Source organism: Sus scrofa, chromosome 2 (assembly GCF_054392235.1).
Source record: "Sus scrofa isolate SSC_HxYL_T2T_F1_AM1 chromosome 2, Sscrofa_HxYL_maternal_Yorkshire_Landrace_v2.0, whole genome shotgun sequence".
Classification (NCBI taxonomy): Eukaryota; Metazoa; Chordata; class Mammalia; order Artiodactyla; family Suidae; genus Sus; species Sus scrofa.
In genome coordinates, this window is record NC_139384.1 from 154,689,563 (window position 1) to 154,706,017 (window position 16,455).

The following is a 16,455-nucleotide window of genomic DNA, read 5'->3' on the forward strand; positions in this document are numbered from 1 at the left end:
ATCACGTTCTATTACAAGTGATTGGATATCGTTCCACGTGCTATACAGTAGGACCTCATTGCTTGGACCTCATGCCAGAAATGGCATCTACTAACCCCAAACTCCTCGCCTTTGGCAGCCACAAGTCTGTTCTCCATGACTGTGAGTTTGTTTCTGTTCCGTGGATAGGTTCATTTGTGCCATATTTTAGATTGCACATGTAAGTGATATCATGTGGTATTTGTCTTTCTGACTTCACTTAGTATGAGACTCTCTAGTTGCATCTACGTTGCTGCAAATGGCATTATTTCATTCTTTTTTATGACTGAGTAGTATTCCATTGTGTTTATGTACCACATCTTAATCCACTCATTTGTTGATGGACATTTAAGTGGTTCTCATGTTTTGGCTATTGTGCATAGAGCTGCAGTCAACATGCAGGTGCATGTCTCCTATTGAATTGTCATTTTGTCCAGTTAGGTGCCCGAGAGTAGAATTGCTGGATCATATGGTAGTTCTTAATTTAGTTTTCTGAGGAAACTCCATGCTGTTTTCCATAGTGGTTGTACTAATTTACATTCACACCAACAGTGTAGGAGGGTCCCCTTTTCTCCATATCTTCTCCAGCATTTGTCCTTTGTGGACTTATGAATGATGGCCATTCTGATTGGTGTGAGGTGGTACACAAGTCTTTGTAGTTTTGATTTGCATTTCTCTGATAATTAGTGATGGTGAGCATTTTTTTCGTGTGCCTACTGGCCATCTGCATGTCTTCTTTGGAGAAATGTCTATTTAGGTCTTCTGCCCATTTTTCTGTTGGGATGTTTGTGGTTGAGTTGTATGAGTTGTTTGTGTATTTGGGACATTAAGCCCTTTTCCTTTGTAAGAATGTGTATATTTGTATGACTGAAATATTCCACAGCACTGCGTAGTCTCTGTACAGCAGAAATTGGCGAAATGTTATAAATCACTATACTTTTTTTCTTTTTTTTTGTCTTTTTGTCTTTTCTTGAGCTGCTCCTGCGGCATATGGAGGTTCCTAGGCTAGGGGTCTAATTGGAGCTGTGGCCACCGGCCTATGCCTGAGCCACAGAAACTCAGGATCCAAGCTGCATCTGCGACCCGCACCATAGCTCACGGCAACACCGGATCCTTAACCCACTGAGCAAGGCCAGGGATCGAACCTGCAACCTCATGGTTCCTAGTCGGATTCGTTAACCAATGCGCCACGACGGGAACTCCTAAATCAACTATATTTTAATAAAAGAATTTAAAAAGAAATTATCTTGGTATTGAGATGGCATCAACCATGGCAGGAGTCACAAACTCAATGCCCATGGTGTGAAGCAGGCCAGGTAAGAAATGGCAAGGTGTGGGGGCGGGGAAGCCGGAGCGCTGGCATCTGTGCTAAAACAGGCAGTTACTACACAAATCCCCACAATTCCCACCCTGCAGAAAGAGAAGCCCAGAGCTGCCAACTCTTCCAGCTTCTCAAGGGAAGTCAGAACTCTGGATTTTTTTCCCTTAATGTGAAGTTTCTTTATTTTTAAATATGGCAGCTAATTAAAAAATGTAAAATCTAAGCCCCTGGTTGGCCAGTTCTCACCTGCATTTTTCATCTGCCCTGGGGTTTGTATCATGCTCTCAAAATACTCTGCCATGCCTCTTTATCTCCAACGTCACTCTTTCATTAGCAAATCCGTTTATTATGAATGAAAAATAAATAGACCATTCACCAGACATTAACCATGTGCTGTTTTAAATACTGCACAAGGAGCGTTCCCTTTGTGGTGCAGTGGAATGAATCCGACTAGAATCCATGAGGATGCGGGTTCGATCCCTGGACTCCCTGGCCTCACTCTGTGGGTTAAGGATCCAGCATTGCCGTGAGCTGTGGTGTAGGTTGCAGACACAGCTCGGATCCCGCGTTGCTATAGCTGTGGTATAGGCCCACAGCTGTGGCCGATTCAACCCCTAGCCTGGGAACCTCCCTATGCTGCAGGTACGGCCCTAAAAAGCAAAAATAAATCAATAAATACTCACATGATTGTCTCATTTAGTCCTCCTGCAACCCTGTAGGATGGGTTAGTCCCATTTCTAGATGGGATTAAGCATCAGAGAGGCAAAATCACTGGCTCCAGATCACATGGTTGCCAAGCTGGAGGCTGGGGGAGCCAGGACTTAAAGCCAGTGGTCAGATTCCTGGGTCAGGCATTTGACCTGTGTCATGGCCTTTCCTGTGTAATTCAGTTACCATACTTCTTTCCCGTATGTTTTTCTATCTTCTGAGTGCGGATGAGATTACGTTTACCTCGTTATGTTGGCATATCAGGGCTGCTTCTTCATTGCCCACACCCTGTACGTGGCCTGTGAGTCAGTTCTGGTGAGTGGTCAGTTTGGCAGACGTTTATTGGGAATCTGTCCTGTGCCATGCATGAGGCTGGGCACCAGTTCACCTTCGTGAAGCCACTTTAATAAGAGATACTGACAGAAGAAACGCCACCTGTTGACATAGCATGGGCTGTCACGTTAGGATAAAGGCATCTCCAGTATACAGTGAAATGACACTTGTGGAGCCGTGCGTGTGGGGGCGGGGCTGAGGGACGTCTTCCTGGGAAAATCGAGAGTCGGAGAACTCGGAGCAACACCAGAGCTCAAGAGGCCACCCGGTGGGAGAGCCAGAGGGTGGAGGGAAGGTGGGGGAGTGGGGACAAGGAATGAGGGGTCAGGGGATGGCAGGGTCGAGCCCACCTGAGAGGGCTGGGAGACGGGAAGGAGGCACAGTGCCCAAGGGGGCAGGGTGGATGGGCTGTGAAGGACACCCCCCCCCCCAGAAAGGATGAAGGCTTGTGGAGGGAGTGGATCCATTGTTCCCCAGAGAGGCAGGAAGAGGACACTGTCTCTGCTCTGCCTGGTCCCCAGGCGTGGCTGACCGGCCAGCAGACTGCTCCATCTCTTACTGGCCGTGGCAGCTTAGCCAGGCTGCTTCACCACTTTGATGCTCCGTTTCTTCATCTGTAAAGTGAGCCTCTCTCTCGCATGGCTGGGTGAGAATCATCTAAGAGACCCAGCCCCCACGAGCCCAGCGCCTGCCCCCGCCAATCACATTGACGGCATGAGGCATGGTGATCACTGTAGGCACTCGGTCCATGTTTGTTGAATGAATAAGAGAGCAGTGGCTTACACGACCCTTGTGATTCCCACCGGAGGTGGGAGGAAAGGAGCTGACATTGAGGACTGGCCCATGATGCCACTTGGCTTTTGAGGACTGGGAAGTGAGAGTCACAGCCGTTTGACTGAGACTCTGGCTTTATCATAAACTCCAAATGCAGCTCTTTGGTCCCCCCTGAGGAGCAGCCTGCCCAGCTCAGGCAAGTCTAACCGCAGATCCTGCAGCTGGATTGGCCATGATGTGGTACCCGGACTGCTGATTGTCCCCAGAGGACTTGCCTGTTCGTAGGCAGACCCAGTGTTCCTGCAGGTGACGTCATTCCCCTCCAGGGGTGGTGAGCCCCCCAACAGAGCACCCTCTCCGGGGCAGTTAACACACTTGGCACCTGGCTCAGAGGAGCCTGCCCAGTGTTTTTGTTTTTCCCCGGTCTTTTAGGTCCACAGCCACAGCATATGGAAGTCCCCAGGATAGGGGTCAAATCGGAGCTGTAGCTGCCAGCCTACACCACAGCTATAGCAACGCCGGACTCTTAACCCACTGAGTGAGGCCAGGGATCGAACCCTCATCCTCGTGGATACGAGCTGGATTCATAACCTGCTGACCCACAATAGGAACTCCCCCGTATGGTGTTGATAGGCGACTATCCGCTATCCAGGATGGATGCTGGCTGCCCTGGCTCTGGGTGATGGATGGATCAGCTATGGTTTGCCTCTTCTGCTCCCACATACATGGGGCGGCCCATCTCCCAGCCAGGTGGGTGGCTCCGGGTGGCCCCTTCCACCTTGGGGATTCCCACGAGACCCAGGAAAAGAGAGAAAAGCTCTGTAAAGTGATCACAATCATACCTTCTGTTTTGGTCGTCATTTAATTGAGGATCTCACCTGCTGCAGCACGTGACTGTTTTTCTCCAGCATTTCTGTGCCCACAGCGGTGGCGCCTTGATTTTCAGGGCGTGATACGTGCCCCTGGGGGAAGGACCTCTAAATTGAAAGACTGGAGACTTTCTTTTCAGAACGAAGTGATTCCTATGGCAGCGGGTCTGCAGCTTAGCCGTGTACCAGATTCCTCTGGGGAGAGCACACACGGAGTTGCCAGGTCTGAATTGGTAGGTGGGTGGCTAGATCGTTAACCATAGGACTTATTTCCCACAGTGTGGTCCACGGGCTGCCTGCCCACAGTCCCCTGGGGCGTGTTCAAAAGTTGAGTCCAGTTACCTGATTCTTTGTCCCACCAGCCCCAGGCTCACTGAATAGACAGGGAGCAGATGGCTTCATGTTCAACGGGTCATCTTCACCACAGGTCCCTCTGCAATTTCAACACATTTATACTTGGGACCTGCTGCCTAAATGATGCTGATGGACCAGGACTCTTGGAAGGCACAGCTCTGCAACAATGAAGCTTGAATTTCCATCCTGCAGACCCGAGATTCTTTTTCTCCTGACTCAACTAGATGTTCCTCGGCAACCGAGCGAAGTATTAGCCAACAGAACACAAAGAAGCAGAGAAAGTAGAAGAGTGGTGTCATCTGACGCCACGTGGAGTTGGAGGCCAAGAAATTGTGATGGAAAAACACCAGCGCTCCTTACCTGGCCTGGGACAAAGCTTGCGGGGGCAGAGGGGAGTGTGTGAGAAGTTCCAGAAAATCCACACCACCTAGCTGTTGGGCACGTGGTGGGAGGCAGCCTCCTCCAGGAGGAGCAGCTGCTGCTGCTTCCAGGCCTGCGTGGCTTTGTCCTCTGCCGCAGGCCAGAGGCAGGACTGTGAGCCGAGAGACTGGGCATGTGGACTGCAGAGGGGGGAGCCCCAGCCCTGGCCTCAGCCTGCAAGGTCCGACCCCCAGGGAGCAGAGGGGCACAGTCTGCATGCCTGTGTGGTGTTTGGGGCGCCTTCCCGCCTGTGTCCCTGTGGTCAGTGTCAGCCGTGTGAGTCTGTGAGCACCAATGCAGAGTGCCCTCTAGGAACCCAGCCGGCCAGACAATGGTCACTCTGTCCCCGTGTTTGCTGGCACCCAGGGCCTTAACCTAGAAACTGCCCTTGCGCCCTTTGGGGCGGGCACATTTAAAAGCTCTCCTTTCCACTGTAGCCTGACATCTCAGAGGCTGACAGCACGCCCTTGCCTCCCCAAAAGCTCATTTTTTTCCACACTCTTTGACCACTGCTCCCTCAAGAGGGTCTCTTTTCTTCTGCTACAGGGAATTCTGTCCTTGGGAGAATTCAGAGAATTTCAGAAGAATTCTCCCAGGAACTCCTGAGAGCAGGGGAACCCATGTCCAGCAATGTGGCCCGGGAGCCCTCCAAGGGTCCGTCCCACCCCCAGGACAGCCAGGGGTCAAACAGCCATCCCAAAGGCCAGAAACTAGAGACATGTTTTTAAAAAATATGTTTTAAAGTTCATCTTGTTATACTCAAAATCATCTCAAAAACGAAGGCAGCTTTTGCCAAAATGCACACAGTCTATCTCAGTAGGAGGAATAAGAGCAAAGGGAAACCTGACAAAGCCAGGGTCTTGTGTGGGTTCCCTGGTGTGCTCCCTTTACCAAAGACAGCACGCGGGTTGGCTCCAAGCTTTCTAGCAGGAAAAAAACAATCGGTCTTAAAGGGGACCCAAATATCCTCAATCCCCTCACCCTTTCCTTTGTCAAAAAGTAATCAGGAGTTCCCATTGTGGCTCAACGGGTTAAGAACCCAACTAGTATCCATGAGGATTCCTGGCCTCGCTCAGTGTGTCAAGGATCTGGCATTGCCGTGAGCTGTGGTGTAAGCCACAGATGCTGCTTGGATCTGGCATTGCCGTGAGCTGTGGTGTAAGCCACAGATGCTGCTTGGATCTGGCATTGCTGTGGCTGTGGTGTGGACTGGCAGCTGCAGCTCTGATTTGACCCCTAGCCTGGGAACTTGCATATGTTGCAGGTGTGGCCCTAAAAAGGAAAAAAAATAAATAAAAAGTAATCTACCATTTCTGGAGCTTCTCTATGCCAGGTATTATCCCAGGCACTGAGAATAGAGCCATATGAACAAAATTAAGTCCCTGTCTTCAAGGAGCTTTCATGCCAGTTGAGAGGAATAACAGTAGGCAGGGAGACAATGAAACCTGTGATGATAATACGTCAGATGATGCCAGGAGCTAGAAGAAAAATGAGACCATGCACAGAGATCTTAGAACCATTAGGGGGCGTCCTTGTCAGGAGTGAGGTTTGAGCATCAGCCTGGACAGGCGAGGAAGAGGGCCAGGTGGGCGCGTGCAGGGGGAAGTATGTTAGGCCCAGAGGGCTTTGTGTGCAAAGGCCAGGCAGCACAAGGGCAATTGTGAGTCTGAGGAATTTGGAGCCGTCTGCGGGGCTGGAGGACCATGGAGGGAAGGGACAGGACAGGCAGGATCTCCCAAGAGGTGAGCAGCCTGGCGGCCCTGGGGAGGAGGTGAGGGCAGATGGAGAATGGGACCTGCCTGGCCACGTGAGGACGGTGACAGAGGTGCTGTGCAGGAGGTGATAGGATTCTGGAAGTGCCCTCCGGCTGCTGTGTGACAAGGAGGTTGTAGCAGGATGTTTTGCTAGCTGGCTAGGGCTTACTGTAACAAAATACTACAGGCCGGGGGGCCTGAGCCACAGAAATGTCTTCTCTCACAGTTCTGAGGCTGGAAGTCCAAGTTCAAGGTGTCGACAGGTATAGTTTCCTCTGAGGCCTCTCTCCCTGGCGTGCAGATGGCCGCCTTCTCCGTGTGGTCTTTTCTCTGTGCACGGGCACCCTGCTGTCTCTCTCTGGGTCCACACTTCCTTCTCTTCTAAGGTCATCTGTTGGATTGCATCAGGGCCCACCCTAGTGGTCTCAGATGAACGGAAGCCCCTCGCTCAGGGCTCTTTCTCCAAATACAGCCACATTCTGAGTTGCCGGGGCTGAGAGTTCCCATATTTGGAGGGAACACAGTCTGGCTCGTATGGGGGCAAGGTTAGACCTGGGGAGACCAGTTAGGGGGTGAGCAAGCGATGACGGCGGCTCGGAGCAGAGCCGTAGATGTGGAAGTGTGAGGAGGAGTCCGATTCCACAGTGGCCTACGTGGAGTAGGATGTCCCAAGATGGACTGGATGGAGAGTGCGAAGAAGGAAACGAGTCAAGGCTGCCTCCAGACTTTCTGGCCTGGGCGCCCGGAAGCCTGAGGTTGGCATTGCCTGAGACAGAGGAAACGGTGGGAGGAGCACCTCTGGGGAGATGCTGAGGGTTCTGTGTGGGACACATTAAGTTTGAGATACCTGCTCAGAATCTAAGCAGAAATGTGTAGTGGTCGGTAGGTACCCGTGGAGTTTAGGACAGAGGTCAGGGTTTCCTGACATTTAATTATTCTTTCTTAATCCTGTGGTTTCTTATAATAGTTTATCAAGAGCTAATTCACATCCTGTAAAATTCAGCCTTCTAAAGTGTACATTTTGGTGGATTTTTAGTGTATTCATAGGATTGTGCAACCATCACCACCGCCTAATTTCATAACATTTTCATCCCCCCTAAAGAAACCCCATCCCCATCCCCAGTCACTCCCGTTCCTCTGTCCCCTCAAGCCCTTGGCCATCAGTAATCCCCTTCCTCTCTATAGACAGGCCTCTTCCGGGCCTTTCCCAAACCTGGAATCACATAATATGTGGCCTTTTGTGTCCGGCTTCTTTCACTGAGCATCATGTTTCCAAGGTCCATCTGTGACCATCAGTCCTTCCTTATTGTGGCTGAATAATATTCCATTGTATGCCTAAGCTGTAATTTGTGTATCCACTTATCAGCTGGTGGGATAATTGGGTTGTTTCCACTTTGGGGCTATTACGAATAGTGCTGCAATGAGCACAGCATTCATGTACCAGTTTTTGTGTGAACACATGTTTTCAATTCTCTTGAGTATATACTTAGAAGTGGAATGCTAGGTCATAGGGTGGCTCTATGTTTAATTTTTTGAGGAATTTTAAAACTGTTTTCTAAAGCAGCTGCACCATTTTACATTCCTACCAGCAATGTGTGAAGATTCCAATTTCTCCCGATATGCACTAACCCTCATTGTTCTGTCTTTTTGATTACAGCCATCCGAGTGGGTGTGAAGCGGTATCTCATTGAGTTTTGATCTGCAATTCCCGGAATATTAATGATGTTGAGCATTTTTCATGGGCTTATCAGCCCCTTGTCTATCTTTTTTTTTTTTAGAAAAATATTTGTTCAGATTCTTTGCCTCTTTTAATTGGGTTATTTGTCCTTTTATTTTTTGGGTTCTAAGAGTTCCTTGTATATTCTGGATACAGGTCTCTCTCTGAATTACGATTTATCAATAGTTCTCTCTATTCCATGGGTCATCTTTTCCTTTCTTGATGATGTTCTCTGAAGCACAAAGTTTTTAATTTTGATGAACTGACATATAAGTTTGGGAGCCATCAGCATACACATGTTATTTTAAGCCACGAGCCTCCATGCGATCCTCTAAGATGTAGTTTGGTAAAGAATTAAAGGAGTGGACACGATCAAGGAGTTGCCCATCCTCAGAGGTCCGAGATGTAAGAAGACACCAGCCAAAGAGACTAAGAAGGACCCCACTCCCTCTTTCCCTCATCTCTCCGTACTGTTGCCAAGAGGCAACAGTAAATTCAAAGTTCTGTCATTTTGTTCATTTTTAAGGCAGTATCTCAGTTCTCTTTTTCAAGGCCACATGAACTCCAGGGGTTCTGTGGCTGTTCTGGTGAGGCGTCCTTTTACTTTCATGACACTGATCAGATGACCTGATGGCCTCTGCCCGAAAACCTCTCCGTATTCTCACCTCAGATTACTTTTGCTTTTACACGAAGTGAGTAACCACATTGTCACTTGAAGCTACACCTGTTGAGAAGATTCTCACTTTCCATCTCAGCCAGTCATCCCATGTGTTGCAGCCTCCATCCACTTTTGCTTTGTACCAACCAGCCCAGCTCATCTCTAAAGCACGCTAGGGCCTCTTCCTCTGCCTGCAGCTGGTCTTAAGAACATCCAGCATGGACTAGATGTCATCTGGATGCTTGAGCCACTGTGATAGGTGACCTGGGACTCTGGACTATCCATCCATGGAGCTTGGTCCCAGATATACCATTTCCAACTTACATTGAACTGCTGCTGGGCCCACCCAACTCTCTGACTTGGTGGGTCTGACAGACCCCAGCTCATAATAGGTAACCGTAGACTGTCTCTCTTGGGACCCAGTAATACAACACGAGTTGTTTCCCTGAAGGTATGTGCTTGTCTGCTGCAGATTGCATGGCCCTGCCTTAGCATCCTGAAGCTGCATCATGATTCTCCCACTGGCTCTATCAGCAATTTGTCTTTTAATTTAGAGGGGGTGTTCTGGTGCATCTCGGACCAGTGGAGCCCTGAAAACTCCCCCGTGGCTGTGGCCAGTTGCCGAATCGTCATAGCATTCACATCCCACCCTGTGTGGCACACTGGTCTTACCAAGGCTTCCAGTGCTCGGCCATCTCTTGCTCATTCTGTCTGATGAGCCTGATGCCGTCAATGTAGCCAATGACGGTGATGTTGTCTGATGAGCCTGATGCCGTCAATGTAGCCAATGACGGTGATGTTGTCTGATGAGCCTGATGCCGTCAATGTAGCCAATGACGGTGATGTTGTCTGATGAGCCTGATGCCGTCAATGTAGCCAATGACTGATGTTCCATGGAAGGTCCAGGTGGTCCAGATCTCTTTGGACTATGTTATCACCAAAGCCGAGAGAGCTAAGAGAGATGGAGGCACAACTAAATAAGCATTATCGGTGTCATGATCACGAGAACTATTTCTGGATCTTCTTTTCTTGCAAAAAGAGGAAACATTTACCAAACCAGGAGCCACACACCACATACGTTAGGCCTTATGAATCTTCTAGAGCAAAAAATACCTCGTCTATCACAGCAGCTACAGTCAGGCCTACTGAGTCGTTGAGTTGCAGTCATCCCCAGGCATTCTCCAGATCTGTCGCTCTCTGCAGGGCTCCAGCTGGCAGATCAAGTGAAGATACAAGAGGGGCCATCATCTCCTTTAAGTATTGAGTGGTGATATTAGTCTTTTCCAATCCTCAGGGATGAACTATTTTTTTATTTCCCTTCTTGGCCAGGCAGGAGGGGGCACCTTCAGAAGTTTCCATTTGCCCTTCTTCACTCTGATGGCTCTTATGCCAAAGGCCAAAGACCCAATGTGGATATTATACCCACTGCTAAACTTAATCCCAATTTGACACTGGAGGATGGGGGAGATGACCACAGACCCCGTAGACCTACCAGGAGCCAGATATTGACCATGAATCCATTTATAACCTGGTTCCTACGAGCCCTCACTCTACAGGAGACCAAGGTAGGGCTCTGTGTCTCTGGCTGTCAGTGTCACCACAGGAATGCCCAAGGGTCTTTCAAACACCTGGATCTCCCCACTTTCTTCGTGTGCAATAACCTGAGTACATGTTCTAGTATATACGTGGGGTGATGTCACTGGGTCCTTTCTGTTAATAACGCATCTACCTCTGCCACTAGCAGGTTCTGGATCTGAAAAGTGACTTGATCCAGACACTGAGTGAGGGCCCATGACTGCTTCTTGGATCCACTGCCCTTAGTCTCCTGTGTCTCCACACTTGCTTTGTTGTTGTGATAAATGGCGTCACTCCGAGCTGCCCCCTGTGTTACATCTAGGATGGCGCTGCTCTGTCAGCAATCTCCACACCCCATCGGTCACCCCTCCAGACTTGCTGGTTGTTATGGTGAAACGCACCAGAGCTGGCTCCCGCTAATTGACATCTGGCTTCTGTCCCTTGTGAAGGTGGGGTCACCCCCAGCTCTGTGACTCCCCCTCTGGCCTGCAGAGGAGAGCCACCACCAGACTTCTTGGTGACCTTAAGTTAATAAGGTCCTGGTGGCCTTAGTTCATGGTGTGTCCTCTGGATCCTTTCATAGAACAGGATCTGGTGACCCCCTGACCTCACATAACGGATCCATTCCAGCTTTCAGCTTCTTTATTCCTCCCTCTTCTCTCTTTTAGAGCGAATCATGCATGCCACTTTGTCCGCATGGGCTCATCACTCTCTCCAGGCTTCTGAGCACTATTGGATTTGTTGTCTCTGGCGGTGGAATAAACACCCTAAAACCTGGTGACTTTGAAGAACACCAGGTCTTTCACAATTGTGGGTCAGGTGGGAAGGGGCTTTGCTGAGTGGTTCTGGCTCAGGGACCCTCATGAGGTTGCCGTCAAGGTGTCAGTGGGGCCGCATCATCTGAAGCTTGGGTGGGGGCTGGAGGAGTGGCTTCTGAGAAGGCTCACGGGCACGGCTGGCCGTTGGTGCTGGCTGGGGTGTCCTGTTCTCTTCCCTGTGACCTCTCATCCTCCAGAATCTCTCTCTGGAGGTGGCTTCTCCTGCAAGATAGTCTGGACTTCTCGTGGTGCCTGGACTTTGGAAAAGAAGGAAAAGGTATTTGTCAGGAGGGCAGAAAGAGCACCAGGAGAGAGAGAGAGAGAGAAAGCCTCAGACGTAAGCCAGCCTCGTCATGGACATGGCATCCGTCACTCTGCCATATTCTACTTGGTGGGAGTCACAAGTCCAGCCCATCGTCAGTGGGAAGGGATGACGAAAGGGCATGGACACCAGGAGGGGGCCATGGGGCCCGTCTTGGAGGCCTCCGGCCATAGCAACCCCAGCAGCAAGGTCACCTGGACCCCTGTGGTCCTTGAAGGATATTAAATGTCATGTCCCAAGAAAGTGCCTCCAAGTCCAAGTCTTTGGCGTCCTGTGTTCTTGCCCTTTGATGAAGAACCCCCAAATCTGGGAGTTCCCATTGTGGCTCAGCAGAAATGACCTCACTGGTACCCAGGAGGGTGTGGGTTCAATCCCTGGCCTCTCTCAGGGGGTTAAGGATCCAGGCATTGCTGTGAACTGTGGTGTAGGTCGCAGATGCAGCTCAGATCCCACGTTGCTGTGGCTCTGGTGTAGGCTGGCAGCTGTAGCTCGGATTAGACCCCTGGCCTGGGAACCTCCATAGGCTGTGGGTGCGGCCCCAAAACGAAAAAAAAAAAAAAAAAAAGACACATGCTAGCTAATTCCTACAGCTCTTGATGAACTGCCTCTTTGTTCCCGTGTCAGGCCCAGCACATGCTAGAATTTAAGCGCTGTTAGTGGAAGGTGGGGCAGCTCCCAGAGGCCTTGTGGGGGAGAGGCCTCTGCGGCCCCACCCCGAGCGAGAAAGTGCTAACTCTAACTGGAAAGAGGTGGGCTACCCTGCAGAGGCACCACCCGGGGAAGGGGCAGGGCTCCCCATGGGTGTGAACCATGGCAGAGCCTCTGTCCAGACATCCCCATCCCACATGGCAGGGGCTAGGTTTTCCAGCCAGGGTTTGGCCTTAGCGTATTAGCTGGTCTCGGCTGAGCTTTTAGCTCAAGCCCTGCTTTAGCTCCTCTGCTCTATTCACTTTTCTCCTGCAGGAAACACGGGCCTCTTGGTAAACTACCAAATAAACCCTCTGGGTCTCACACTTAGCCTTTGCCTGTTTGCTTAACTGTTTATTAATGACCCTGGGTTTCTCCTCCCTGGCTGGGCTTCAAGACAACTTAGCAATAACCAGCTGACTCTGGTTCTTCTCATCTAGACATCACCCCCACCCCCATCCACCCCTGTATCATTCAAATGGCAGATTCCAGATTCCGACCTGTCAGACTGTCCCATTCCACCATGAGGCCACCACCAGCGAAGTGTCAGTGGTTATTCTGCCACCTTGTGCCAGGGATTCTCTGTCCCCATGTTCTACTCAGGATGGTGTCCTCTGCCTTCCCGACGGCGAGCCAGGCAGGCTCCATCTTTCCGCCTGCCTTCTCCAGCCATCCATCCCTGTACTAGTTGGGTTCTCTGAGAAGCAGATGCCAAGATGAGCTGGAGTGTGAGAGGTTGTTTGCAGAAAAGGGAGGGAGCAGGATTGGGCAGGGAGCAGCTTCCCAGTGTTCTGCTGTCTGACACCTGCTTCTGGAGACCTGGGGAAGGATGAGCATTAGGAAGAGCCTCAGACCACAGCGTGGGTTGAAGAAAGACTCAGCCCGGCCAGGGGAGGGTCCTTCAGCTGGAGTCAGAGGAGTGGTCTGCTAGGACCTCGTTCATTGCTCAGAGCAGCTCTGGGACGTGCCTGGGTACCAGCCCTGGGGAGGAGTCGGGGTGGGGGTGGGGGGCTGTCAGTGGAAGCAGCAGGGGGGATGCTGAGCAGACTATGGATGCTTCCTCACCGAATCCTCAAGTGCCCTGAATACTGCGAACTCCAGGGACTGAGCCTTTTAACTGAGCCTAGTGAGAACATATAATTACTCCCAACCGCCAAGTATCTGACTCTGAGGCCACTTCTGTCCTAGAAGCTCAGCCCCTCCTGGGCTTCCCCCATCATCTCTCATGGCCCTGGTGCAGGCCTGGCCCAGGACTAAAAACTGGTAGCACATGGAATTGTGGAGAGGTGGCCTGGCCAGGGTGGGCGCCTGGGGCATCCTCAGAGCATCTTCTCTAGGGTTTACTGGTCTGGCCTGAAAAGCCTTGGACACGGAAGCTCCATTAGCAGCCAGCAGAGCTCCGCAGGCCCCTGCCAGAGATGCAGTTGTGATGTGCGGGGGTCCCAGGGGTTTCCTGCCCTGCCTTTGTGGCTGAACTTCCACTACTGGGGTCGTTCCTTTGTTCCAAACAGAATCCTCTCCAGGGTCCTCTTTTTAAAAGAGGGACCTCACTCCCCTTCCTGTCCCACCCTCGTCTCCCAGGACGGAAGGGATCAAATCTCAAACGCTCCCAGATGAACTCATTTTCCTGGGCCCTCCCTCAACGCAGGAGTGACCCCGTGCAGGGCTGCCCTGGAGACACAGGGAGGAACGTGGTCAGGGTGGCAGGTGGGAAGCGCATTTTTTTTGTTTGTTTGTTTTTTATTATTTTTTTCTATTATGGTTGATTTACAGTGTTCTGTCAATTTCTGCTGTATAGCAAAGCAACCCAGTCATATACATACACACACACACACACACACACACACACACACACATATATATTCTTTTTCTCACATTATTCTCCATCGTGTCCCATAACAAGTGACTGGATATAGTTCCCTGTGCTCTAAGCAGGATCTCATTGCTTATCCACTCCAAATGCAATAGTTTGCATCTCCTAACCGCCAGCTCCCAGTCCATCCCACTCCCTCCCCGTCCCCCTCGGCAACCACAGGTCTGTCCTCCAAGTCCATGCGTTTGTTTCTTTTCTCTAGATAGGTTCATTTGTGCCGTATATCAGATTCCAGATATAAGTGATATGTTATGGTATTTGTCTTTCTCAGCATTTTTTTTTTTTAATGATGCACTGTGTAAGAGATTGCTGTTCCTTACTGGGAAGGTACAGGTGATCCAATTTTATCTCTGGGGTGTTTGCCCGCTTACCCTACCACCAGGTGTTCTAGGAAGAGACCTTTATGTCTCTGAAGCAAGGAAACAACCCTCAGTATCATGCGGTGGGTGAGCAAAAGCTGAGATCGGGTGGTGTCTCTGTGCCCCTGGGTGCCTCCAGCGGGTGCTGGGGAGGGGAGGAGCCAGAGCGGGCTCCCCCGACCTCAGCGCTTTCCTGCTGTAACCCCTCGAGGGTGAAGAACATCGCAGCCGACACCTCTAGAGAGAAGTGACTCCTCCTCCCCTGCCCTGCCACCACCAGGGGCAGGACACCTCTTTCCTCCGGAGGGCGGACTCAGGGGTTGATCTCATCCACAGACGGGCGGGGGGCCCTGGCTTGTTTCCAGAAGTAAGACAAAGAGCTGATGCAGAAAGCCCTGTTAGATAGATAGATAGATGACAGGTGTTTGGATAGATACACACATACATAGATCAGGCATACACACATGATAGATTAAATAGGTAATAGAAAATGATAGATAGTAATAAATAATGATAGTGATAACTAGATAATGACAGGAGATAGACAGATAAATAATAGATAATAATAGAGCCGCCTCATAGCCTTGTTTGAAGGGTTAAGGGGAGTAAAGGGAAAAAAGAGAGCCCTGGCCAAGCCTGGCATTCTGAAGTCTTTTTTTTTTTTGGTCTTTTTTTGTCTTTTTCTAGGGCCGCAGCAGAGGCATAGGGAGGTTCCCAGGCTAGGGCTCCAATTGGAGCTACACCACAGCCACAGCAACAGGGGATCTGAGCCACGTCTGCAACCTACACCACAGGTCACGGCAACGCCGGATCCTTAACCCACTGAGTGAGGCCAGGGATCGAACCCCCAACCTCATGGCTCCTAGTCAGGTTTGTTAACCACTGAGCCATAATGGGAATTCCCTGAAGTCTTAATAAATGGGGGTCATTGTAAGTGTGGGTGTTTCTCTAGTAGATGTTGGAGCAGCAAGTGTATATTCTGCTTCCAGAACCGAGATGCCTCTGAGATGTCCCATCACTTCCTTATTGGATTTTATTTGTCTTTTTAGAGCCACACCCACGGCATATGGAGGTTCCCAGGCCAGGGGTCCAATCGGAGCTACAGCTGCCTGTCTACACCACAGCCACAGAAGCAAGGGATCTGAGCCACATCTGCAACCTGCACCACAGTTCACAGCAACACCATATCCTTAATCCACTGAGCAAGTCCAGGGATCGAACTTGGGTCGTCATGGATACTAGTCAGATTCGTTTTCCGCTGAGCCACGAAGGGAACTCCACTTCTTTGAGAAATATCACATAAGATCCATCTCTAAGCCTCCATTCTGTCAGGCTTTCAGGAAGCTCAGTCTCCGTTGTTACTTCAGGTTTCCCAGGGAGCCCAGACATGAGGGAGACACCCGTAGGGGGACACAGGGGACTGATGCATGGGTCTGGTCCAGCTTCAGGTGCCCACTGTGCACTTGCATGCCTCGAGGGCACAGGACTCCAAGCCAGGCTTCCACACCTGCCTCCCTGAGCCCAGCGAGACGCTCTCCCCCACCCCACCCCCACCCCGTACCTCCCCACTCTCCACGTGACCCCAGGGATCTGCCAGGGCGTGTGTCCCAGGCCTCATCACTCACCAGCCTGTAGTCCTTCTCCTCCTCTCCCGGTCAGAGTCAGGCCCCTCACCCTCCTGGCCCCCTGAGCCCCTAACCATCTGCTCCTCAACTTGCTAAGATCTGCTGAGAGGACAAAGACAGCTTCTGCTCCTAGCTCCACATTCCAAACTCCCCCGAGGTGGGGAGCTGGGGGTAGGAGAGGGTTTAAGAGAGTGGATTGCACGTTTATTTACTTATTCAGGAACTCTTGTCTCCGTGTCAGGTGCCACCCCAGTGCCTGAGATTCACTCG

The 16,455-nt window shown here is 50.8% G+C and overlaps 1 protein-coding gene across 13 annotated transcripts in view; it reads left to right on the forward strand.

Annotated features, from left to right (window-relative positions):
• The window catches only part of LOC146405800 (uncharacterized), a 474,542-nt gene that overhangs the window by 361,724 nt on the left and 96,363 nt on the right, over window positions 1–16,455 (forward strand). The window contains exon 10 of one of the 13 annotated variants that reach the window (XM_085014908.1): window positions 4,386–6,104. The exons of 11 other annotated variants lie outside the window; for them this stretch is intronic. In XM_085014908.1, coding sequence (XP_084871034.1) covers window positions 4,386–4,501 — 116 coding nt within the window. In that variant the 3' untranslated portion in view covers window positions 4,502–6,104. Of the gene's footprint in view, window positions 1–4,385; window positions 6,105–16,455 lie in introns of those variants that run through there. One more of the 13 variants, XM_085014907.1, reaches the window with a different exon arrangement.